We start from the raw sequence: 26246 nt of genomic DNA on the forward strand, positions 1-26246 counted from the left end.
GAGACCACGGAAGAGCAAAAGGAAATTTAAAACGCCCAGGACTGGAAGTGGAATCTTGTTAGCATAAAGGCCAATTTAGGCTTTTTACATATCACAGGGTTGCATTTCTGTGTTACGCCCCCTAATTGCAGCTTCAGAGAAGGTCAAAGGTGAGCGTCGGGCGCTCTCAGGACTCCAGCCCATTAATACCCAACAGCTGTCTCCCAAGCGCCTGCCAGGAGCTCCTTCTCGGAGCCTCCACGACGCCTAAGAATCGTCCAGAACTTTGCAGACGATACCAGCACACCGGGCTTGAACCGCAATTGTGCTGGTGCGGCGGGGACCTCTCGTCTCCCTGCTCCGTGACGGATAAGGCTCTCTGCCCCCAAGTCATTGTCTAGCTCATAAGGGAAGCTGAAATATGTCCGCGATCAAGTAGGATGAAAAGTGGAAAGTGGTTCAGTGCCAAAGGGCTGCATCAGGCAGCAGCCGCTAATGAAACAGAATTGCTGTGTGGCTTGGGATCGTCCCTGACTCGCCTAGTTTTTGTTGCCGCTGAACTGAATTGAGTCTTTGTGATTGAGCTGAGCCCGAAGTCCACGCCTCCCCGTTGCATCCAGGGCCTGTTATGTGGCCTTATCTCCCATTCCTGGCAAGAGAGAGAGAGGCTGGCGTACCCGTACGCGGAAATGATCTGAGACTGCGTGGACTTCCTGGAAAGTGATTTAAGATCCAGAGAAAGTTCAAAAAATGTAAGGCCTCTCATCGATGAGGACCACCAATCAGTCACCAATGGCAGCCACCAGCCACAGGTGGCCATTATGCCCTTGGCACGGGGCTCGTATGTCTGCGGAACCGAAGTTTTAATTTTACTTGTTAACGTTAAATTTGAAAACTTACTCTTGACTCAGTTATCAGGAAACGTTTACGTGTGTTTGATACAGCTTGGATATGTGAGTCTACTTCACGGGTCGGTTTTACGGAATCTAAATAAAGATCACGTATTGCCGATGAAAATGTTGTCTCCCAAGTTGAGATGTGTTGTGTGAAACACATACTTGATTTCAAAGACTTCGAACCAAAAAACAGAACATAAAATATCTCATTCTGTATCGCGGGGCACTTGGGTGGCTCGGTCGGTTGGGCGTCCGACTCTGGCTCAGGTCGCGATCTCACAGCTCGTGAGTTCGAGCCCGACATCAGGCTCCCTGCTGACAGCTGGGAGCCTGGAGCCTGCTTCAGATCCTGCGCCGCCCTCTCTGTCTGCCCCTCCCCTGCTCGTGCTCTGTCGCTCTCCCTCTCTCCTTCAAAAATAAATAAACGTTAAAAATTTTTTAAAAATTCAAAAAGTTTAATAATGTCTGTACTGCTCACATGATGAAACGGCTACAGTTTGGATGTACCGGGCTAAAGAATATTATTGAAATTTATGTCACCTGTTTCGTTTTGCACCCTTAATGTGACCACTGGTGAATTTGAGATCAGCAACACGTGGCTTGCATTCTCCTTTTATTGGATAGCGCTGGTTCGGGCCCTGATGGCTCACAGTGCCTCCCCGGCTGCGCTCACCACAGACGATAGGCACGGAGGCCGGGAGGTTACTGCCCTGGCAGAGCGCGGGGTTCCTGTGGGAGGATGACAATAAACGGATACACATAAATAGTCAGCATGAGATCAGATTGTGGTAAGTCCTGGGAACCAGTTATGCCTGGGGCGGGGGGGGGGGGGGGGGGTGCTGGAGCACCGGGTGGGGAGGGAGGCCACGTTTAGAGGGTATGGTTGGTGGCAGGAGGGGGTGGTCCTAGATAAAGTGACAGTTGAGCCCGGAGGGATGAGGGAGAGCCGAGAGAGACGGTAGAAGGGGTCTCTGATCTGGGAGCCGAGGGGTGGTGCTCCCTGTGCTTCCCTTAGCTCGTTTTCAAAGACTCCTTGAGCTCCCGGGTCAAAAGGAGGATGTAGACAGAGCTTACTGGCTCGCGACCAGGCCTGGCAAGGCTCCGATCCAGCTGGGCCGGGGGCCAGGCCGTCGGCCAGCGCATGGGGCGAGAGAGAGTCCGTTGGCAGATTCCTCTTCCTGGAGGAACCTGCTGGATGTTCAGGGCTAGGAACGCGACAGCGCGACTCTTCCATAGGAGTCAAAGCACTTTCCGTTTGGACGGCTGGGTATTCATAGCAGAATGCAGAGCAGGTTTAAACCGTGGCCCTGGGGTGTGCGCCTGCACCTCCGTGCCGCCTCCCTTTGGAAAGGGACGGGATGCCCTGGGCTACGTAATGCATCGTGCTCTGCCCCGGGGGGTCTCAGCGGAGATTTGGAAGTGGACTGAGAACCAGCATTTGTGACGGGCACACATAATTTGCCCCATCTGTAGAGAGTGGCCCTATCAGCGGGGGTCAGGGAGCTGGTAAGACATCACCCCTGAGGCTGGCTGAGACTAAAAGGGGACCAACAAAAGTGATGAGTGACAGCAGAGTCCTGAACGGGCCTTTTGACATCCAGTGCTGGTCCCGTGTCACTTCATAAGAAACAGCATGTGTAATGGTTCACTGACTGGGTTCTGGGGGCAGGTGTGGTCTGAAGCCTGCTCTGCCGATTACTAGCTGGGGGAACACGGGCAAAGAACTAAACCTTTCTGAGTCCCAGTTTCCTCGTTTGCACGCTGCCAGTCCACCTCCTAGGGCCGTCACGGGGATTACACAACAGGATTTATATACCCTTACAGAAGGTCCCTGATAAAATGCGGCTATTAGCATTCGCACCATTCTTATTATTTACCTTTCTCTTTTTTAATAAAAATGACCGTCTAAAAGCGAAGTTAAAAGACCGGACTAGGCCACAGCTCCCAGGTTAGCGTTTGGGGAATCTTTATCCGACCGAATCGAGAGATCACTCTGCTAACACCACTCTGGGGGGACAAAAATAACATAATCTTGGCTCTTCTGGGCTGCAGACTTTGGCAAACCCACGGAGATCACAGCTTTCCTCTGAAATGACTCTCAGATTTCTAGCTCTAACAATTTACGGTGAAAATCTAAGGAGCTTTCGTGTTTAGAATAAGCAACGTGGAAGAAGAGCTGTAGAGGGGCATCTTTACCTGAATCATTTTGTTGACCATGTCTTGCTATACAGAGCGTCTTGACATGTCGCTCTTAAGCGGCAGATCTTAGCCAACTTAGCGAGGTGCAGACTTCGTGCCAGGCAGGGGAGAGGCGGCCAGTGTTAGGAGCATTTGCTTGAGTTCATTTTTACTTTTGGTTGAAGAATAATTCAACGGTCGTGTAGAAGGTAGTGGAAAAGCATGGGCTTACGAGTAGGTGTGCGTGCCAGCTCTCGTACCCTCGTGGGTGACCTTGGACACTTTGCGTAGCCTTTTGAATCTCAGTTTCTCAGTCTGAGAAATGGATATGGCATTCAGCCTTTCCTTTTATGGAGAGGGTCAGAGGTTATATAGGTAGCGTGCCCGGGGCTGACGTTGTGGTTCTTAGCAAATCTGTGGACCCTGGAGGTTGCGTTGTTCTCCCGCATCTAGAGAGCACACTCAACCGTGCGTGGGTTAGGAGGAGGACGTGGGCCAGGAGACCAGACAAACTCTAAATTCCATACCTAGGTAGGTCACATCGTAACAGGATGAAAGTCCTCTGGCAAGAATACCAACAGGTTGGGCGTTCTGAGAGTTTCTTGTAATGTTTTTATTTTTCTTGATATTAAAAAAAATTTTAATGTTTATTTTTGAGAGACAGAGAGAGAGAGAGAGAGGGAGACAGAGCATGAGTGGAGGAGGGGCAGAAAGAGAGGGAGACGCAGAATCTGAAACAGGCTCCAGGCTCTGAGCTGTTGGCACAGAGCCCAGCGTGGGGCTCGAACTCACCAGCTGTGAGATCATGACCTGAGCCGAAGTCCGATGCTCAGCCGACTGAGCCATCCAGGCGCCCTGATTTTTCTTGATATTTTTACCTCAAGACCGTGGCCATTTATTGCTTGGCCGATGTGTTGGATGGGATTGAGAGTGTTCTCAAGGCACTCTTCCTGACGTTATCTCCGTGTTCTTGAATGTTTTACACACATCTTGCGATAAAAGCAAGGAAATAACACTTGGGCTTAGAACACAGTTGGGGGTGGGGGGGAGAAAAAAAGGCCGACAGGGGAGTGAGTTGTGGGGTGGTCAGCCCTACCCCACCAAAGACTGGCCGCTTCGCTGAGCCTGGAATCTGGGCTTCTCTCGCGCCGAGGTTGTTTGTCCTTGATATTTGATGGTTACTAGGTGTGTGCGTGTTTACAAATGACTGAGGGAACAAAGCCCACAAATACCGATGCATGACTAATAACAGTAGAATTTCAGTTTGATGGATGCCATTATTAATTCGTGGTTCGTTTCGGCTTCACATATTAATTAAGGCCGCACTGCCTATCTGCCGGCTATGGGTAACAAGGCTATTTCCTTGTAGGCCCATATTCCAAATCAGCAGTGTATTGTCAAATTATAGAAACCTACAAGTTTGTTCTAAGTAGCCCCTTTGTTTCTTCTTGTTCACATTGCGGAGGGGAGTGCGTCCTCACCCAGATTGGTTCAATTACACTAAAAGCCAAGCGTCAAATGTTAGAATGTGTCATGGTGGCCAAAGCGCAGGCCTAAGAGGAGGAAGGCCTTTCTTGGCACAAATAAAGTGTAACCTCACTCGGATTCAAATTCCGCATTTGTACAATGAAAGGGTCGAGCTAGATAATCTTGAAGATCCCTGCCCAAACAGCAAAGAATCTGTGGTAGGACACCGGAGGTGCACCTTTGACCTTTATCGCGTGCTTGTGGGCGACTTTTTCTTGGTAAGGCTATTTCCGCCTTTCTTCGGTGTATGAAGCAAAAACTGGTCGATGTGGAAAGCTAGCTGTTTGCTCTTTTTACGTCCCCCATCCCAGAAAAGGAGGGAATTCTTGGGAAGAACAATCATCCTGAGCTGCCCAACTGCCACCCGATGGCCGTGGATTCCCAATGGTGATGTGGTTTGTAGTTAGGAAGCAGAATCCAGCATGTGGGCCATTGAGGGCACCTTAGAGGCAGCAGGGGATGCATGAGAAGTGTAGAAACAAGGAGCTCGTCCCCCCTCTCAAAAGGGTTCGCCTCACGAGGCCGTGTCGGCTGCTCTGGGCCCTCAGCCCTCGTATCAGCCAGTGTAACTAGAAGTTACTGCAGGGCTAATGGTCTGGGTGCGGATCAGCCAGTGCTGAGGCAGGACTGCAAAGGGCTATGGTTTCCTCACCTTGGAGGTATGGCAGAGAAAGGAGAGATCTTTCCAGAGGTGTGCAGAGAAGTCAGTCTCAGCACGTTGTTTACAACTGGGAAGTGGCCACGATGTCTGTTGGGGATTGTTTTCAGTGATGAATGGGAAACGAAAAGTCTCACAATGTAATTGTGTTCTGAAAGGGGCGGGGTGGCTCAGCGGTGAAAAAAATGACATCATGGTCTTTACTTGTAGCACTCGCCTCGACGATGGTTTTTAAATGCCCACTTAAGGTTTGTTTATTTATTTTGAGAAAGAGCCAGCATGTACAAGTGTGGAAGGGGCCGACAGGAAGAGAGAGCATCCCAAGCAGGCTGTGTGCTGTCTGCAAAGAGCCCGGCTCGAGGCTTAATCTCCCAAACCATGAGATCATGACCTGAGCCCACATCAAGAGTCAGACACTTCACTGACTGAGCCACCCAGGAGCCCACATGCCTACGTAAGATAGGGTATATTTCCTGGGTATGCCATCTAGAAACAGAGCAACCCACCATCCCAACCTTGTGGGATCGGAACTCCCTTTTCTTGCTGTAGACAGAGTCACGTTTCAACACAATTCAATGCAGCGTGTTGTTGCGATCTGTCAGTGAACATAAGACGATGTTGCCCAAGCCTGTTGGGGGTGTCGGAAAGGAGCGATTTTCTGCGAAATACCCGTTGTGTACCTGGCACGTTGTGTCACAACAGGATGAGGTGACTGATAATGAGGCTGGTCCAGTCAGGCAGGGTTACCTAGTGGGTGTCACTTCCTCCAACAAAGGCTCGGGGCGTCTACTTTTGCCTGCCCTATTTCCATACAACACATAGTGCGGAACCATTCGTCACTGCAAGTTCTGTCTTTTCCGTAAAGGAAAACTTCCTTCTGCCGCCGTCTGGCTTCTGACGCTCTCAGTCTGGTCACAGTCAGCCTCGGTAAACAGATAAACTCCAAGGGGGAGGAGGTAATCCATTTTCTTCTGGAGTCTTACTACAGACGGAAGGTGGCAGTTTTTAGCCAGAGCCCCGAAGCAACCATGATGTGCTCGAGATGTACAACTTTTACCGGCACTCCCTTAGGATTAGGATTCCTGGTTTGTGTAATGTTGACCCACTTCACACAGCGCAGTGTAGGGCCAAGCTGAAGCTTTCCAAAGGTTGTAACATAGAACATTTCGGAGCAAGAAGGGACCAAGGGCGGGGGGGGAATCCTCTGTTGCCAGGACGCGTGCCCCTTGGTGTTGTAATAAGTCCACCCAGTGGGCTGTGGGCGCTGGAGGGTCGGGCCCCGCCCTTCAGTTAATTGCCAGCAATTAACTAAATGGTGTGCCTTGCTCCAGGAAGTCAGAGGCTTGTTGGTGGAGTGAAACACCAGTGCCTGGCCCCTAATAGGTGCTCAAGGAAGGTGCGCCGAAATCAAGTTGATTGGCAAGTTTAGGAAAGGCTACCTGTATCAAACAAGGGTTGAAGGCAGTCGCGGGAGCAAGACTGGTTCTCAGGAAGTGGCCTTGGCCGCCAGTCTGAGTTTGTTACAAAGTCCTCTATATTCTTCATGTATTATTAACAGGCAGGTTAAGTTCACTTAGCGAGCACTTACTGCACATCCGTTGTCAGCCAAGTCATCTGCCAAATGCCAAGGACACTGATAGGGAAAACTTGGTCTCTTCCTTCTGTGAATGTGTGTTTTCGTGGAGAAGCCTGGCAGATACTTAAAATGCTTTTTAATTGTAGTTGTGGTCGAGATAGGCATGGGTGCTCAGAAAGTACTGTAGAAGGAAAGACACCCTCACCCAGAAGGTGCTGGGATGAATTTACCTACTTAGGCCCCCCGGCAAGTACTTGGAAGATGAATGAAACAAGGGCCAAACTTTATAGAAACTCCAACAGGATGATTAAGGATCTCAGTGAGAAGGATAGAAGGAAATGAGTGTCTCAGTTAGGGATATGGCTAAGGAAATGCTGAAACGTGGTCAGATCTGATCTTTCCCACAGCAGACTTAACAGCTCTCTTGTCAATGGTAGGGGCCATTTGATATGGTTTGTGGAATCGTTTTGTGACCTTTTTTATAGTGAGCTTATTTAAATATTTACATTCCCACAGATAGCATTATGTACATTACTTACTTTTTTGAACACGGCTTTGGAAAACTCTAAGACATTTGTGTTCCTTAGAATTGTTCTACGAAGAGTCTGGAAATCCACTTGGATGGGAAACATCATGGCTGCCTTCAGTGGAATTCTGGCATCCACATAGCTTGCCTTGGTTCCAGTCTTCAACCCAAGGCTCCTGCTGATTACTCCTTGAGAACAAAATAATTGGGCAGTTTATCTTCATCAGCTCATCAGTGGAAAATCTTAAAACAGCTAGAATTATTATTATTATTTATTATTATTTTTACTGATCTGGATGCCAGTACTTGAAGGTTAATGCAAACCGTCCTAATGCTAGACAAAACATAGGTCTAAAACCTCCAGAGATCCCACAGAATTTTACTAACCACATGGAATCTCAGATCCTTTGAGTCTCTTCTCTGGTTTGAAGCAGAGCACTTTATTCGAGACATGGCCTACTTTGGCCCTGTTGGCTTTGGTGGCCGCTTTCTGAAGCCTTGGGGTCAAATCACTAATCTGAACTCACCTTTTAAGCTGATAGGGAGGGAAATGGAAATCAGAGAGGTAACAGGGTTGGATAATACAGATCTCCCGACTTCTAGTCCAGTCCACCTTCAGTGTCTCACTCGGGTCATCTGGGACTAAATTGAAGTTTGCAGCTCTTGAGCTACAGTCCACTCCTTGGGGGGGATCGTTGTGCCCACTGATAAACCGCCATGGTTACACGGTAGGTATCCTTGTGCCGAGAACTGTGCTAAGTGTTGGGCATGGATCCGCGCATTTACTCTCCACATCCAATAACCTTCCCCATCTTCCGTTCAGAGGGTAGATAACTCGTCTCAGGTTAGGCTGCTTTTTCAGTGGACGAGGGAGAATTCTCCAGCACAGGCTCCTTGGACTCTAGAAACCCCGCTTTTAATCAGCAAACGTCACGTCTTCTTGAATCTCGTCCATTTAGTTTGGTTCGGAGCACTTGGGTACTTAAGGATTTGACTCCTAATGAGTTAATTTTGTTTGTTTGTTTTTTGATTTGGGAAATTTTCAGGCCTTGTGCTTTATATGCTCTTAAATTACAAGTCAGAAGGTGCCCTTGAGGGAAAAAGGATTTCTGTCATCGCTGTCCTAAGAATTCTCCTCCTAGGGGCGCCTGGGTGGCTCAGTTGGTTAAGCACTGGGTTCTTGATTTCTGTGCAGGTCATGGTCTCACTGTTCTCAGGGTCAAGTCCCACATCGGCCTTCATGCTGACAGCACGTAGCCTGCTTGGGATTCTCTCTCTTCCTCGCTCTCTGCCCCTCCCCCCCCCCAATAAATAACTAAACTAAAAAAAAAAAAAAAAAAAGAATTCTCTTCCCGAATCAGATTTCTATGTTTCACTCCTCAGATAATTCTCTTGCCATTTGCAGACTCAGTGAGTGTCTGAACCCATTTTAAAACGCTTCCAGCTTGAATAATTGAAGACCCCTGCACAATTCCTTGCATAGCAATAAAAGCTTCAGTATTACTCCATTTTCTGTCCTCTCTTCCCTCCTTCTTTCGCCCTTCACCCAGTAAAGCTTCTAGTTATAGCAATGGGATCAGCTTTGACTAAGCTCCAGGCCTAGAAATGCTGTGATGGCCCAAAGGGGGGAGAAAAAAGATGGGACCCCCAACCTGTTCCCGTCAGCGGAGAGGATATTTGAGAAGGGCACTTCTGTGCTCCGCAGAAACAGACGTTGGCATGGATTTACCTAATCAGAATGATTTCAGGTCCCCTGCTGTCCTGTGACTTGGTCTCCCTGTGCCTCAGTTTCCCCACTAGTAAAAGGATGATCTTTTCAGGGGACGGTTGGGGGGCATTAAAGAAACAATAGGTAGATTTTATTTTGTACAGAGCATGAAAAACAAAAACAAAAACAGATGGTCGTGCTTCCCAAGTCTTATGGCCAAGGATTTCTCTACCCGTTGGAAATCAAAGCACTGGAAAAACCCACCAGCGTTCCCTCTGTGATTTCTTCCTTAGCTCAGCAAACAGTCACTTCCTTGGTTTATCCTGAGCCTAAATCCAGAGGCTCCCATCTGAAAATGACATAAAATTATTTCCCTCCCCTTTCCTTACTCCTAGAGCTGGCTTTTCTGCTTTCCCTTACATGTGTGGGGCTGGAGAGTGGCTGGATTCCCAAGTATTACTTTCCTGAAAGAGTAGTTAATGCAGCCATTCCTTCTGGAAACCCGTACTGGGTACCTGCTCTGGGCAAGGCACCACGAGGCTGCTTGTGGGGGCGGGAGAAAGTCCTAGAGGCTGCCCTCACCCCCACTGGGGGACCGCCACGAAATCCAGGCGTAATCCTCAAACGCTAGCCCTTCGTGTCCCTTGTCATCCTGTGCCTTCCCTCACCTGGACACCGCGCTGCTAAGCGTCCTACTGAACGACGTCCCTGGGAAGTGTGCTCCACGGGTGCCATGGTTTTGACGGCCCTTCCTCAAGTGGCCGAGACTCGGTAGGGTTTCTGGGCCCGTGGTCCAGGCCGGCTGCCAGCCCCAGTGTGCCAGAGTGGACCCCCCTGGAGGAGGGGGTGGTGCCTAGAGAGAATTGCTGCGAATTGCCCACGGGAGCAGTAAACGCATCCGATTCCCATGAACTTGACACAACGGACTGGTGGGGCATGGGGAGGGGGTGGCCGCTGGGCCGTCCAGAACACACAGCAGGAAAGAAGGCAGCTTGATGGGACAGACTTGCAGCTCCCGGGTCTTCACGCTGAAAATGTGTCAGGGTTGATGACAGTGATGAAAACGTGCTTTCTCCCTCCTTTCCTCAAGCCTCGGCCCCGGGCCTCCTGTAATTGACTGTGGTGGGTATGAATTACGAGTTCAGGGAGCCGGAGGCCCGGTGGAGTGACTTGGCACCCGTCTGCTGTGACATGCGGGCCGCCAAGGAGCTGGGAGCGGGCTCCGCCTCGCCCTCGCGGGGGGCAGGCGGCCGCTGCGGCCGGTGCCCTCATCCATCGGGTCCAGCTCCAGACGTTTCTGCGCGCTGACCTGCGGGTTTTGTCAAGCACCACCTTGCTGGAAGCCTCATGCGTGGTTTCCGAGGTGAGGGAGCAGGCCCGAGATTGAGAAAACATTCGGTTTGCTTCAGGCAACTGGATCGAGGTGAGAAGATGCCAATCCCTTTCCCGTCTGGCCCAGGGATTTTTGGACGGTATTTTTCCCTGAGGCTCAAAGGCATGCTTCTCCCCCACCCTGACCAAAGTAGCTGTTTGCTAAATATTTCAGAGGGTGATGATGGTGTTTAAGAGCTGCCACAATTCCAGTGTTTTCGTTGCAAAACACCCCTGCCCTCCCTGCCAACTATAAGGTTAGAGTTCCGGGGGAAAAAAAAAAAAGGAATATAATAGAAACCCAAGTCAGAGACCCGTTCTGAAGATTGACCTTTCTCCTATCTCTCTGCTCTCTGGGACCCCACCATGGCGGGGGCGGGGGGGGGGGGTCTTTATTCTCCCCACCGGTGACTTTGCACATTTACTGACTTACGGATTTTCGAGCTCATTTCAGATGAACCATTTAGATGAACCTCGAGAATGTAGAGTGCTTATGCACACTTGATGCATTTGCTCCTAAAATTGCATATTTATCTCCTAGCAGCAGGAGGAAGAAAACACATTGACTTTTTTTTTTTGGGGGGGGGGCGGGTTATTTATTTATTTTGAAAGAGCGATAGAGTGTGTGTGAATGTGCTTGGGCAGGGGAGGGGCAGAAAGAGAGAGGGAGAGAGAGAATCCCAAGCAGGCTGCAAGCTCAGCCTGGAGTCCAGCTCAGGGCTTGATCTCACGAACTGCGGGATCATGACCTGAGCCAAAATGAAGCGTCAGACGCTTAACCGACAGAGCCACCCACGTGCCCCAAAAGCTTGACTTCTAATCCACCCCCTACGTTGGACCCATAGCTCTGTAGAGCTCACCAACCTAATAATCGATAGTTTCTTGATCTCTGAGATTTGAAATCTTGACAATGACGAGATTTAAAAGAGAGAGGTTAAATATCAGAAGCTACCGGAATATTGAGAATGCCTCACGTTGAAAAAAAAAAAAAGGATTAAATTGAGGATATTAAAACTTTAGGTGTCCAGTTCTGAAGTTATGGGCTCCCCCTCCCACCCCCTCAGATTTTTTTTCACTGTGATCAAAATTGGAGCAGTAGGGCCCATGGAAATCGAGAAGCAAATGCTGTTGTTATTTATATTTAAAAAGCGAGGAGAATAAGACAGTATGTGCACCGGAGCCGAATTAGTCACTAGGGGAGAGTATTTCCCCCCATGTGAATATAACTTTCACGATCGTTGTTTGTGAGCCATGGAATGAAGAGGCAAGAAGCTGACATGCTTTTGAGATTTAGCAGATCACCCCGTGTCCTCTGTGTGGAGAAATAATGAGAATGACTCCCTTTCCTTTGCCAGCATTTGCCCCTTTTCATATTAATCTCAGCCGAATTGAACAATTTCTCCCCTCTCTACAAAATAATGCTCGTCTTTGTATCCACTTGCTATGCAAGGGCATCCAATTTTTGCAAGTACGGGTCTGGGAATATCTTGAACGATTGGTACACAGAGTTGCAGGACTGGTCAAAGAGAACCAAAATCCATCGAGTGATTGGCACTTAGTTTTAAGGTAAAATGGCATTCTTTCAGACGTCTCAAACTTTACTAAGGCAGAATGAGCTATAACTTACTTTACATGTTGAACAGATTTTATTCCGTTGCCCTGGCTTTCGAATTGCTTAGAGGAAGATCATTCAAAAAACAAACACATAGAGAATGAAGTCATGCCACTGTATTTTTAGTGCAGTGATAATCTTGATCCCAGAGTGAAGCTGGAGGGAATTATGTGCTGTTCGAGTTTAATCCCTGAATTAAGATTGCATTTAATCAAAAGTGTGACTTTAACCCTGGGTGGCATTTAGACATGTAGGATTAATTTTAGATACTTCAGAATTCTATTTCCTTTTCAAACTTCTAAGCAATCAAAATCGTTTTCAAGTTTCCTCTCATTGCTTAAATTAATTATCCTAAAGTTTAAAATAGAAAAAAACTGAAATCCAAGTTAGAATACGCAAGATTCTTTGGATATAATCTTGCCGTTCACCAAGGATTCTAATGAATTCACATGACCAGTTTTTCGTTTTAATAACCGCATCCCATGTGCTGGGTGCATCTGTGCACATGTGCGTGCACACAGGCTTTTTTTTTTTTTTTTTTTTTTAACAAATTGAATTCTGTTTTACCCATTGGAAAACATTTTGGCATGAGTAGGAATAGGAAGCTTTCTCCCCCCGCCCGAAAGAACAAATTCGACTTGTCTCAAGAAACAAATGCATTACCTTTGAGACAAATATGAAATACGTATCTTGCCTTCAAGGGATTTTAAGAACGTTTAGAGAGTGACCCATCAATGGGAAAATTAACCTGAAATCTGCTACAATTAGATTTCCTAGAAAGACAAGATAAAGCAAAAATAATATATTGTCATTGAAAGTCCGGAAGAAACTGTTGCTAATGGGTATTATTACTAGTGGCCAGGATGGGCAAAGCCTTCATTTAAATGCTTAAAAACAAGTTTTCTTTAAGGAACGATGTCCTAGCATTTTTTTTCTTATCAGTTTGCCACCTTTTCTTACTTACCTTTGAGTTAGTTGGTTCCCAGTCCTTTCCTTGATCTTTATATTTCTCCCTCCATGACTGCTCTTAAAATCGCACTTGGTCTGCGGTGTGCTTTGACTGTGCATGAGTCCTTGACCATTAAAATGTTGGCGATGCTCTTTGTCACTGGGAGAATGTATCACTAGCACCGTGGGATCCATCGACTTTATTTAGCCTTTGGTCCTTGCCGGTTCTGAACTGATTGCCGGTATCTGCCGTCACGTTCCAGGTTCTCGACCCACGTCGACCCACATGGGGGTCGACACTCGATGTGCTTGGGACAGGCACTTGGAATCCTCTTTAATGACTGCCAACATCAAAGGCTTATATTAGAGAATCATCTAGTCGGGAACACGAGGAACCACGCCATTTCTGGAAGGTCACTGATAAGGAAATAAATACCTTACGTGCACTCAGAACACGTAATTCCTTAATTCTTCTGCGTTTATCCACATTAATTGTGGACACTGATTTTGTTGCTTCTAAGATTTAGACTGGGTGAGGTGGGGGAAACGATCCCATCTCTGTAGATCTATAGAGCATTAGGTTCCACGTTATATGCCTTTACCCTTCCCTTATGCTTGACTGCTTTGTACTTGGGACCCTTTCTATCCCAGAAAGCATTTAATAATTTCTCTGGTGTTTAGATTACATTGAACTTGGGGGGTTTTGATGTAACAGTTGAACGGTCAGAATCTGCGTCAGAGCACCTTACTGGACAAGTTTATAGGAACTAACTAGTCCCTAGATACAGGCGAGAGGGTCCCCCGCTGAGGGCCTTGTTTAGCCTTCTTTCAGCTGAGTTTGTTCCCATCAGCTGAGAAACTGGTGGGGCCTTGGGGACATGCCCACCTTGAACGTGTGTTTTCTTCGAGATCATATTTTTGCCACCGACAAGCCCAGAACTAGTTGACCAGATTACCATAGACATCTGTGGCCTATGGACCAGCTGTAGACAAAAGTACAGACTTCTGGTCACCCTAGGGATTTTTGTATTAACGACTCACGTTGCCTATAGTATTTTCTTCTGAGACATTTATATGGCTGGGTCCTTATTATTCAGAATTCTGTCAAAGAGGCCTTTCTTGACCACCTTACCTAGAATAGCCCCCTCTGTCAAAATCTCCATTACCTTGTGTTATTTATTTTTTGCACCATGAGAAAATGGTACACAATCTTTTATTTACTTGCATGCTTATGGTCCATCTTCAACTAGAATGGAAACTGCCTGAAGGTGAGGTGGGAAATTGGTTATTTCGTTCGATGCCATTCTGCAGCATCCAGAACAGTGGCCGCCTCGTAGTAGTACTTTATTATATAAAGTATATTTTGTATACTTTAGTATACTAGTATACTAGTATACTAGTATACTAGTATACTTTTTGTATACATAAAGTATAAAATATACTTTATTATATAAAGTATATTTTGAGACTGGAGAGACCAATGAACGCAAGGCCCTTGAGGGTAGGGCGTAAATTTTACTGCTTTAATTGGATGCAACGGTGTATATTTCCTGTTCACACATCATCTTCTCAGAAGTGAGGAGGAAAAAAAAAAAAACGTAGAGCAAGTTAGGAAATTAAACATTTAGAAGTTAGAATAACAGTGGAATAGTTTAAGGTGAGAAATAGGACTTTATTTTTTTTTTATTTTTTATTTATTTATTTTTTTAACGTTTATTTTATTTTTGAGACAGAGAGAGGCAGAGCATGAACAGGGGAGGGGCAGAGAGAGAGGGAGACACAGAATCTGAAACAGGGTCCAGGCTCCGAGGTGTCAGCACAGAGCCCGACGCGGGGCTCGAACTCACGGACCGTGAGATCGTGACCTGAGCCGAAGTCAGACGCTTAACCGACCGAGCCACCCAGGCGCCCCAAGAAACAGGACTTTAATTCTTTGAAAGTAAGTAAGGCAGTTGGACCAATAATACCATGAGTTTTCCACCAAACAAAGGAGCATGGGATTAAGTCGTGGCACACTTCTAGGAGTTTGGTTCTGTGGGAGAAAGCCGACTAATCGTAAAATCTTTCGGCACTTAAAGTTTTTCACTTGGGCCTGTATTGTCTTCGATTACACTGTTCTGAGTGCACGTAAGGTATTTATTTCCTTATCAGTGACCTTCCAGAAATGGTGTGGTTCCTCGTATTCCCGACTAGATGATTCTCTAATATAAGCCTTTGATGTTGGCAGTCATTAAAGAGGATTCCAAGTGCCTGTCCCAAGCACATCGAGTGACATCCCTCCATCAGATAAACAGTAATGCTTATCTTGTTCACAAGTAGCTCTCTGGAATACGCAGACTTCAAACAATTGGACTCGTTCTTTTTAATTTTTTTTTTAACGTTTTATTTTTATTTTTGAGACAGAGAGAGACAGACCATGAACGGGGGAGGGGCAGAGAGAGAGAGGGAGACACAGAATCGGAAGCAGGCTCCAGGCTCCGAGCCATCAGCCCAGAGCCCGACGCGGGGCTCGAACTCACGGACCGTGAGATCGTGACCTGAGTCGAAGTCGGACGCTTAACCGACTGAGCCACCCAGGCGCCCGGATTTGTTCTTTTTAAAGCGTGACTCCAATCAAAAAACAATGTCAACATTGAGTAACTCACTAATGACCAGTTTACTTACTAACTGGAGTAAGGTTTGAAGACTAGAATACCCTCCTCTGAACACATACTTTTATGAGATTCTTTGATTCACCGGTTAACTCTGTTTTGTGGCTCAGAGTTCTAGAAAACTTTGGGGATATGTCGGCTTCAGATTTTGGGGCCTGAGAGCAGCTTGCCAGCACGATATTGTCTTTACCCACCCTTCTTTTCCACAATGAACAAGCACGTAGCTGTGATGCACTTAACTGACACTTTTTTTTTTTTTTTAATCAAGGCAGCTCTGCATGTTTTGTTTTCAAAGTCAGAGAAGAAAAAGGAGGGAAGAATTCTCTACATGCTTTTTTTCCCCGCTATTTTGTTGACGGTACCCAGAAAAAGGATACGAAATATGGAATGCCACGTATTTTCTTTCCTGGCAACTGCTTCCTCAGATCATGAAAGGAATAATATAATTTACTACACTCCTTTCTAAATATTAATCTCCCTTCTTCACGGAATGACTTAAGATCATTTATCAACTAGAGCGCCTATTCACCTCTATGGCACGTAGCACAAGCGTTTTATTCCCAGTCAAATCAGAAAATAGAATATACAGATAAAATCTCAAAGCTAGAAGGAGATGAGAGGGCATATTTTGTCTGCCCTGTCTCATTGTTCATATAAAAGTGTCCATGAAGATTTTGCAAGGTCACGCCGATGGCTGGTGGCAAATCTAACATTATTAACCAAGTTTCCCACATTCCAGTCACTTCTATTTGCTATTTATCCACCTTTTTAAAAAAATACCTTTCACGTTAAAACATAATGTAAAGCCACCCGAGATGCTTTTTGTATACTGTTTTTCTCATTATTAAAAAAAAAAAAAAAAAAAAAAAAAACGCATGTTGTGACTTACACAGGCAGTCACATTTGAAATCACTGGATTATATGATAGTAATCAACCAATGGAACCTATTAAGTTGAAAGAAATGTTAAATTGTTGGTATAGGTAACATATTCATGTAGTACAAAAGGTAACAAAGTTGAAGGACACGCAGTAAAGGTCTCCCCACTACGTCTGTATCCCAATCATTTATATCCCAGGAAGCAACCAGTGTTCATCGAAGAGTTTTCTGTGTAATCGCTTCAGATAAAGGCAACAATTGTAGTACTCTTTATAGACTGTCCTTTCTTTCTTTCTTTCTTTCTTTCTTTCTTTCTTCCTTCCTTCCTTCCTTCCTTCCTTCCTTCCTTCCTTCCTTCCTTTCTCTCTCTCTTTTTCTTTCTCTCTTTCTTTCGTTTCACTTGAAGCTGTATCATGGAGATCGTTCTCTGTTAGTACCTAATAGAATCTGTTACATTCTCTTTTATGGTTGCGTTGTACTTCATCGTATTGATATGTCATCGTTTAGTAATCTCTCTCCGTACACATCCAGGTTGTTTACAGCTGGCAGTTATTACTTACAGTGCTTCAGTAAATAGCCCCCTTGCATCTTTACATGTGTAAATAAGGATGTAGGATAAATTCCTAACAGCGGAATTACTTCTTGTCGAATTCTTGTAGATATTGTCCACTTATGCTCCATCGAGTTGGACAGGTTTACATTCCCATCATTGTGATAGGAGAATGAGGATCGTATCATGACCTCCCTAGTCATTGGATGTACCAGTCTTCACGTTGTTTATATCTGAAAGGTGAAAAAGTGATTATCTTGGGGTCATTTTCATTTACTTTTGTCTTTATCTGCATGAGGCTAGACATATTTTTATGTGTTTAAAAACTTGATTTATCTTTTCAGGATTACTGTACTCCTGTCCTTGCCCGTTTTCCTGCTGAATTTTTCTCTTATTGATTGAAGAAACTTTTTGTATATTAGGGAAAGAGCCTTTTGTCCCTGGTAGGAGCTGGAAACTCCCTGTTTGTCTTCTGCCTTGTTTTTGAAGGGTTTTTTTTTTTTTAATTTATTTTTTACTTTGTTAAATGTGTCACTTTTTCTAAATCCCCTTTTTGATTTGCATCATACTTAAGCATCTTCCACTCTAAGATTATTTTTTTAAATCTCCTGTATTTCTCAGGATACTTTGATGGTTGTATTTGTTTAATTTTACATTTAATATCATTCAGTTGAAATTATCCTGATGTAAGATGTTAGACTGATTTCACTTACAAAGTAATCTGGTTTTCCCCACATGATTTAGAATGGGACCCTTAACATATACTATATTCTTATATATTTAGGGTTGACTTCTTGACTTTCCATTCCATTCCCTGGAAATCTGTAGACATTTGCTCCCAGTATATATTTCAATCTTTAGTTTTAATCTATTTTATTTATGTATTTATTTATTTATTATTTTTGTGTGTGTGTTTATTTTTGAGAGAGAGAGAGACCGAGCACAAGCAGATGAGGGGCAGAGGGTGAGGAAGACACAGAATCCAAAGCAGGCTCCAGGCTCTGAGCTGTCAGCACAGAGCCAGATGCGGGGCTTGAACTCACAAACGGGAGAGATCATGACCTGAGCTGAAGTCGGATGCTTAACTGACTGAGCCGCCCAGGCGCCCCGAATGAGACACCTTGTTAAATTTCATCTTCACTGAGGCATAATCAACATATAAAATTCTAAGATATTTATTTATTTATTTATTTATTCATTCATTTTAAGTTTATTTATTTATTTTGAGAGAGTGAGTAAGCAGGGAAGGGGCAGAGAGAGAGAGAGGGGGAGAGAGAGTATCCCCAGCAGGCTCTGTGCTGTCAATGCAGAGCCCAATGTGCGGCTCAAACCCATGAAATGTGAGTTCATGACCTGAGCCGAGATCAAGAGTCAGACGCTTGACCAACTGAGCCACCCAGGCGCCCCAAAAGTGTACGATATTTGAAATGTACATTACAGTTGTGTGTAAGCGATGAATCGGAGGGTCTACCCCCAAAACCGAGAGCACACCGTATACATTGTATGTTAGCTAACTTGATAATAAACTATGTATATAGTAAAACAAAAATAAAGTATACATTGTAGTGATTATATGATCATCTATAGGTAAAATGTAAGGATTCCCTCCATCGAGTTAATTAACATATTCATCACCATATATATGTATACATATACGTGTTTTTTGGTAAGAACACTTAAGTTCTACTTTTTTAGCGAATTTCTGTTATATGATACAGTTGTTGTCAACTACCATTACATTCAATCTTCGGTCATACAGTAGATCCTGAGGCCTTGTTCATCTTACAGTTGAATGTTTGTACCCTTTTACTAACCCGCCCTATGTCCCTTACCCCTCAGCCTCTGGCAACCGTTTTTCCACTGTTTCTACAAGTCTGGCTTTTTTTTTTTTTTTTTTTTTGAGTCCACGTGTAAGTGATGCCTTGCACTATTTATCTTTCTTGTGATATCGTAGCTTTTGATTAATATTTCTATAAAAGTCACATCACGTATATTCATATAGCTTCTTTTTTTATCCTATTTCAGAAAGTTGTTAAATTTCAAACTCATGAGACAGGATTTCAGCTGAGATGTTGGGCAGGGGGAGTGCCCAGAATTATCCCTGAACGTGCTTTGCTTGACAAGTAAAATCTGATGAAAGGGAACATCTTTCGGCAACGATGCTGAAGCAGTGGATGCCTAGATCCACTTGGACCGTATAGGGAGACAAGGTCTGTGGGTGGAGGAAGGGACCGTCCTTATAACCTGGAGGACACGTATGTTGAAGTTCATGGAAGATACACTGATGATCTCAAAGGTCCTGTGGTTTTTACAGTCCGGATGAGCTGTAGTTCCTTAATATAAGAAATCGAGCTTTCAGAAGTTAAACCGGTGAGGGAAAGCACAGGGTTTTCCTTGTTTCCTGGGCTGACCATGGTTTTATGAAAATGAATTTCGAAGTATCTTTTCTGTGCATTGAGGCTTCTTGGCAAAAAGTGCACTCTGTGTAATGCATTACCTCTGAGCTTTTTCTTAAAGGGCTTAAGGGCAGACATATGGATAATGGTTTAAAAATAGAAATACGGTCTTTCCAGTCCTAGAAATCTTCTGATCCAAGAGGTGTTCTTCCCACTTTCCAAAAAATGTAGGGCTACATACTCATACTCCTAGATACCAAGACAAAATACATGGTGTCTGACGCTAAAAAAAAACAACCCACTGTACTTTTCTTGAATATTTCAGCCCTGTGATCAGACAGTGACTTAAAGCCCCATCTCGATGCCAACTCGCTGTGTCACCTTCTAGCCACCGCGCCCTATAACTAAGCACTTTTGTTTGGTAAAATTACAGAAGACATGCTGTTTGGTAAGATATGTTGTTCTATTTTAGTACCTGTAGTTCATCCAGGAACATGGCTGGCACTTGGTTTCTTCACATACTCCTTCCACATGTGTGCATGTGTGTTTGTGTGTGCATTTAGGGCAAGTGCACACTCCCAGTGTCATTGTAGAAACAGTGATACACCCCCCACCCCGCGAACAGACTTGTTCTGATCTCTGGCAATCTATGTGCGACCACGGTGGGGGATCTGACCCCTTCTGGTTTATGGACACCTACAGGTGGCAATTGAGAATTTATGGAGGTTCTGTTAGGAAAGACCACTGCCGATGGAGGGTTCGTTTGGAGAGAGTTCCATCTAAATTTTTTTTTTTTTTTAACGTTTATTTAGTTTTGAGACAGAGAGAGACAGAGCATGAACAGGGGAGGGGCAGAGAGAGAGGGAGACACAGAATGGGAAGCAGGCTCCAGGCTCTGAGCCATCAGCCCAGAGCCTGACGCGGGGCTCGAACTCACGGACCGTGAGATCATGACCTGAGCCGAAGTCGGACGCCCAACCGACTGAGCCACCCAGGCGCCCCGGAGAGAGTTCCATCTAAACGGATCTGCGGCCTTCTTTCCCCTAGCATACGCATGTATACTGATCTAGTCTTGCTGCGATGTGACTTGGGCGGTAATAATAAGGATCGCAGATATAATTTGCATAATCAAATTTTTCACAAATGGCCTGATTAATAGAGTGCTAGATGTCATTCATGGAGATGACTACATTTTTATGAAGTGGAAAACTGTGGAATGCTTGCTAACTATTTCTTGGTAAAATGTAAGTCCTTCAGAGCCAAAGACTATTTTTACTCCTCTTTATATTCCCAGCACAGCGTCTGGTGCAGAAGAGACACTTAATGCTTTTTGAATGAACAAGTGGGTGAATGAGACTCATTCCTTAGAAAGATTGTTTGAAACGAAGAGATTAAAATGTTTCCTGGAAATAGAAAAAGTGCATGCACGCCCATGCTGGCTGCTCTACTTTGAGAAAGAGATCGATTTTTTTCCCTATATTGTTCGAAATCCAGCCGCTTAAAAATTACCCTCTTCGTTAAAAAAAAAAAGTACACACGTTTTTAACACCGCATTAGTTTCGATGTGACTTCTAAAGAGCAGTCTCTTGAGTCAAAGACAAAACAAGATCCCTGTTGGCATCCCTGACGACTGTTGTTTAAAGACAACTGTTTCTTTAAAGTTTAAAGAAATGCACACAATCTCTTCTGTCCAGTGTACAAGGTATGATGTTGGGGATGTGTGTGGGAGTAGAATGTTCCAGTGCCAGAGGGCCCCCTTAGTCTACATGAATTGAAACAGGAACAGGAAAACCTTTCCTTTTGGAGAATATTATTTTTCATGTATTAGCTTTTTTTCCCGGACTGATCATTTTGCCTAAATTACCTGTCGGAGAAGGCACGTGTATGATGCTTAGCTGGGATCCTTGTCATAAATGGATTTTATATGTGTTTAGGAGGCTGTGTAATTCTGTCTGCCTTGTTAGTGCTATCACTAGGAATTCACTATGCGAATTCATCTTACATACCAATAGCCTCGTTGAATAGATTTTCTCAGTGGGAGAATCATAGAAATTTATTAGTTTGGCTATTGGCCTTCGTACCTAATTTATAACCGTGCACCTTGAGCCTGGTAATCAGTACCTTAGTATCTCCTCCAGAGGTCTTTAATCAAGTAGGCAAAAGTGGTTTTGAAATCTTTGCTGAATGGGAATCACTAGTGGACCACAAAGTCTCCCTCCCCTCAATTTTTAATCCCTTTGTGGAGAGAAGGGATAAATGGTAGAACAGAACATTTTAGACTATTATGGCTAAATAAGCTATGGCCAGGGGAGATCAAACAAAGGAGAACTTAGGAACAAATTGTAGAATGCCACCCGGGCTGATACCGCATTTGAGATGCACCATTCAAAAGGGAAATTGTTTATTTTTATGTTGCCATAATGATTACCTGTTTTAAATAACACCCCCCTGCGACGCCTGGGTGGCGCAGTTGGTGAAGCACCTGACTTCAGCTCAGGTCGTGATCTCGTGGTTCGTGGGTTCAAGTCCTGCGTCGGGCTGTGTGCTGATGGCTCAGAGCCTGGAGCCTGCTTTGGCTTCTGTGTCTCCTGCTGTCTGTGCTCCTCCCTTGCTCGCACTCTGTCTCTCTCTGTCTCTCTTTCTCTCTCCCTCAAAAACTAAATAAACATTTGAAAAAACACCTCCATAATGTAGTTCTTCCGTTTAGGTTACCATACTGTATTAAACTCAAAAGTTCTCGGTTGCCTTGTTTAAGCAAACGTTGTGGCTAAATATTTAAGACTTTCTCAAGTGTGGGGAGTTTGAATGTGAGCTGGCACGGAGCCTCTCTGGCTCAGGAAATTGAGCGATTTCTCTAATTGTGTGCCAGAGACCCGTCTAGGGCTTTGGTTTTCTGATTCCCCGAATATTGCCGTTTCTACTACGCTATGTTGTAGGAAGCCATTTCTTTAAAAGAAAAAGAAAATTGTGATCCTAGAGGATTTGATCCCAGCATAATGTTAAAATTTGCTGTGCAATCCCAGAGCATTAAAAACATTTGATGTGTCGTGTAAGGCAAGGGTCACAAACTGTGGCCCGTGGGCCAAATGCAGTCTGCCACTTGTTTTTCTACAGAAAGTCTTACTGGAACTATCACACCCCTTCATTTCTGTCTGTCTGTGGCGCACAAGAGCGGAGGAGTAGTTGCGACAGAGATCGATGGCCTGCAGGCCTAAAATATGAATTATCTGGACCTTCATAGAAAAAGTTTGCTGACCCTTAGATGAAGTAAGGATGAAAAAATGAGCTTAAAAAATTAACACTGTCAACTTGCAAAAAAGAATTGGGAGTGAAACATGCTTTCTGAAGAAGCCAGAAAGCTAGCATGTTGTCGAGAGATAGGGATGATGGTGTCATGAAAGACTAGGGTGGCTCAGTTGGTTGAGCGTCCACCTTTGACTCAGGTCACGATCTCACGGTTCGTGGGTTCGAGCCCCGCGTCGGGCTCTGCGCTGACAGCTCGGAGCCTGGGGCCTGCTTCGGATTCTGGGTCTCCCTCTCTCCCTCTGCCCCTCCCCTGCTCATGCACATGCTCTCTCTCTCTCTCTCTCGAAAATGAATAAACATTAAAAATAAAAATAAGTAAATAAAGGAGAACTAGGTTTCTAGAGAATCTGAGAGCAGAGGCTCGGATTCTCGTTGCCAGCACGAAGTCTGTGACTTGAACCAAGTTGGCTCAGGATGGGAAGTGCTTCAGACCGTCATTGATGTCGTGCTAACCGTGGTGGATGTTGAACGCTCACCACATGTCCTTCTTCTTGGCAGGTGGAGTGGATCCAACAGCAAGTGGTAAAAAGACGGACAAAGAGGGATTATGACTTCAGCCGTGCCCAGCCGACTTACTTCAACGATCCCAAGTGGCCGAGCATGTGGTATATGGTGAGGAAGCCTGGCCCGGGGCTGTGTTGTCCAGGGCACGTCTGTGGGGTCTGGGAAGACACAGAGGCAGTGACCAGGGATGGTTTCCTGTTCCAGGAGACCCACCATATGAGATCTGGCTGGACTATGGTCCAGCCATATGGTGATGGACCTCCATCTCCATATGGAGATGGACTATGCTCTTTTCTGGATCTTTCTGGAACTTTGCTCTTTGGTTCTAAGGCAAAAGAGAAGGGAGTTTGGATTCACAGAATTTCTGTTGGAGAGCTTACTCTGTGTAGCTTTCTACATCTGGGCCAGAGGATAGAAAAATATACTAAGGTGCAGACGGGCACCCTTAGACCTGTCAGGGATCGGGTTCCTCTCTGATACACGTGCCCTCCACTTAAAACCAGTCTGGGTAATGGACAATGGCTCTCAGAAGCCATTGAAATGACTCTGCTGGTAAGTAACAGATTCCAGGCTTAAGTCCTCTAATATGTGCTTGCTTACTTTAGGTAATGGTTTTTAAACACTAGGGAAAATGGTTTTTTAAGCTAAGGGAAAGACTGGCCGGAAAGTGTGTGACTTGTAGTTAGCTCATTGGTTCAGGCAGAAACTTTCAGTGAGGGCAATTGGCTTAAGTGTTGAGTAGAGCTGTCCACCTGCTCGCCTGATGTTGCCTCCTTCGGAAATGTATTTCTTTCTCTCTGGGGCACCTGGGTGGCTCAGTCAGTTAAGCGGCCAACTCTTGATTTTGGCTCAGGTCATGAGCTCACGGTTCATAGGTTTGAGTCCTGCATCGGGCTCTGTCCTGACCGCGCGGAGCCTGCTTGGGGTTCTCTCGCTCCCTCTCTCTGCCCCTCCCCTGCTCACATGTGTGCACGCTCCTGCGCTCGCTCTGTTTCTCTCAAAATAAATAAGTAAACTTAAAAAAAATATACATATATTTCTCTAGTCTCAGGGTTTTATGTTCGTGATCCCTGAGAAATACGTTACTTAGTCTTACTCGTCAAATCCCCATGTCCCCGGTTTGCTCTATAATCTACAAAGAGACCTTTACCTTCCTCTTTTTTTGAAAGTCTTCATTGCTGGCTATTGCGAGGGTGTTTCCCTTAACTTCCTTTATTTTTTGCGGTCCTGTCCCTGCTTCTCTGCAAACCCGTAGCATTTTACAGACCCGTCTCATACTTTCCCGCCTCTGTGCCTTTCATTCTTTCCACCCGGCTATTCTTCCTGCCTTTCGCCATGGACTTAGGTGGGGACTCACCCCTTCTTCGGGGCCCATGCCTGAGGCGACGGCTCCAAGTGTCCCTTGTCCTCATCTGTCCCCTCTTCCCTTCCTCCGCTCTCCTGGGCCCTCCGTCTCTGCGGCGCGTTGGCACCTTTCCCTTGGCACTTTGTTTCGATGCTGTCGATATTTTCATCGTACTCTTGTTACACTGGGGCGGGAGCAGAGTCACTTCTACCCCCCGGAAGATCTGACCTAGCGCCTCGCGACGCCAGGAACTTGTGCTTATTTTGAGGTGGGTGAAAGCGGCTGGCTTTTCTCCCAATTTCGTTTTTCTTAGTCTCACCCAGAAGTAGAAGGTTGTGGAAATATTTCGGAACCCCCAGAGAGAATTTTACATAGAAAACTCTTTCAGGCCAAAAAAGAAAAAACAAAAAACAAAAAACAAAAAAAACGGGAGCCATAAAGCTAAGTTCAAAGGGAGGCGGGACTCTAAACAGCATTCGAGTAGAAATCACCTGAAGGGACAGTAGGACCCTTGACAGCTTGTTAGCTCCAGGACCTGGGAAGAGTGAGCCACCTGGGAAGGCATTGGAAAGAGTGTTGGCAGGACCTGGGGAGCTCTGTCTGATGCTGACAAAATGATAAGAGTATAATGGGATTAAGAGAGGGGATGGGAGAGAAATCCCTCTCCGCCACCGTTCATGAGGCCGGGCAGAGGAGACCCTCGTCGCCTTACATTTCTTCATGCAAGAAAGAGCTGGTGTGCTGTTGGCACCGGTCCCAGCAAGCGGGGGACGTGTTGGGCAGCTTTCTCTGACCTTCTTACCGCTTCGGCAGGCTGGCCTGGGCTCTGGAGGAACCATGGCCAAGGCATTAGCACCTCGGCCAGCCTGGGGACTCCGAAGGTTTCAGTACCCGTAGAGCGAGACCTCCTCTCCCCCAAGAACCGTTGGTATTTCTTTGGAAATTCCCTTTGCATGTCAGTAAAGTGGAGGGAAGAACTTTTGTTCAGGCATTTCAACGTCGGCTGTGTTTCAATACCTGTTTGATAATTCACATAGGTGACGTGTTTATGGAGCACTTACCGTGTGCCAGGCGATGTGCTAAATACTTTGAGTATGTTTCTAATGTAGTGTGAGCGAAAGTGCGTGTGTGGATATTGGCCCTGTTTTAAGAGCAAGGAACCTGTGGCTCCTGAAATGTAGACGACTTGTCTAAAAGCACCCAGCCTGGGGCGTCTGGGTGGCTCAGGTCATGATCTTGTGGTTCGTGGGTTTGAGCCCCACGTCCGGCTCTGTGCTGACGGCTCGGAGCCTGGAACCCGCTTCGGATTCTGTGTGTCCCGCTCTCTCTGCCCCTCCCCAGCTCGTACTCCGTCTCTCTTTCTCTCTCAAAAATAAACAAACGTTAAAATCACCCAGCCCGAACGCGGTAGAGCAGTGCTGACAAACCAGGCAGGTTGATGGGAGTCCATAGGACCGACCCGGCATCCTGTCCCCACCCTTGTCCTACTTAGAAGCACTATCCTAAGAAAGATGCTACTCCAGCCCTCCAGGAACTTCGAATCTATCCACAGAGAAGCGACTAAAATTCAAGGCAGAGTAGTGGGTGCCATGGAGGATGAACAAAGTATCTTGGAACAACTAAAGAGTTTCGAAGCT

General features: G+C 45.7%; 1 protein-coding gene across 3 annotated transcripts in view; it reads left to right on the forward strand.

Moving 5' to 3' along the window:
- Positions 1-26246, forward strand: part of PCSK5 (proprotein convertase subtilisin/kexin type 5) — a 447842-nt gene that overhangs the window by 64593 nt on the left and 357003 nt on the right. For all 3 annotated transcript variants that reach the window (XM_042963381.1, XM_042963382.1, XM_042963383.1), the window contains exon 3: positions 23259-23372. In XM_042963381.1, the coding sequence (XP_042819315.1) occupies positions 23259-23372 (114 nt within the window). The remainder of the gene's footprint in view (positions 1-23258; positions 23373-26246) is intronic.

The sequence above is a fragment of the Panthera tigris genome, chromosome D4 (assembly GCF_018350195.1).
Source record: "Panthera tigris isolate Pti1 chromosome D4, P.tigris_Pti1_mat1.1, whole genome shotgun sequence".
In the NCBI taxonomy this organism is placed as follows: Eukaryota; Metazoa; Chordata; class Mammalia; order Carnivora; family Felidae; genus Panthera; species Panthera tigris.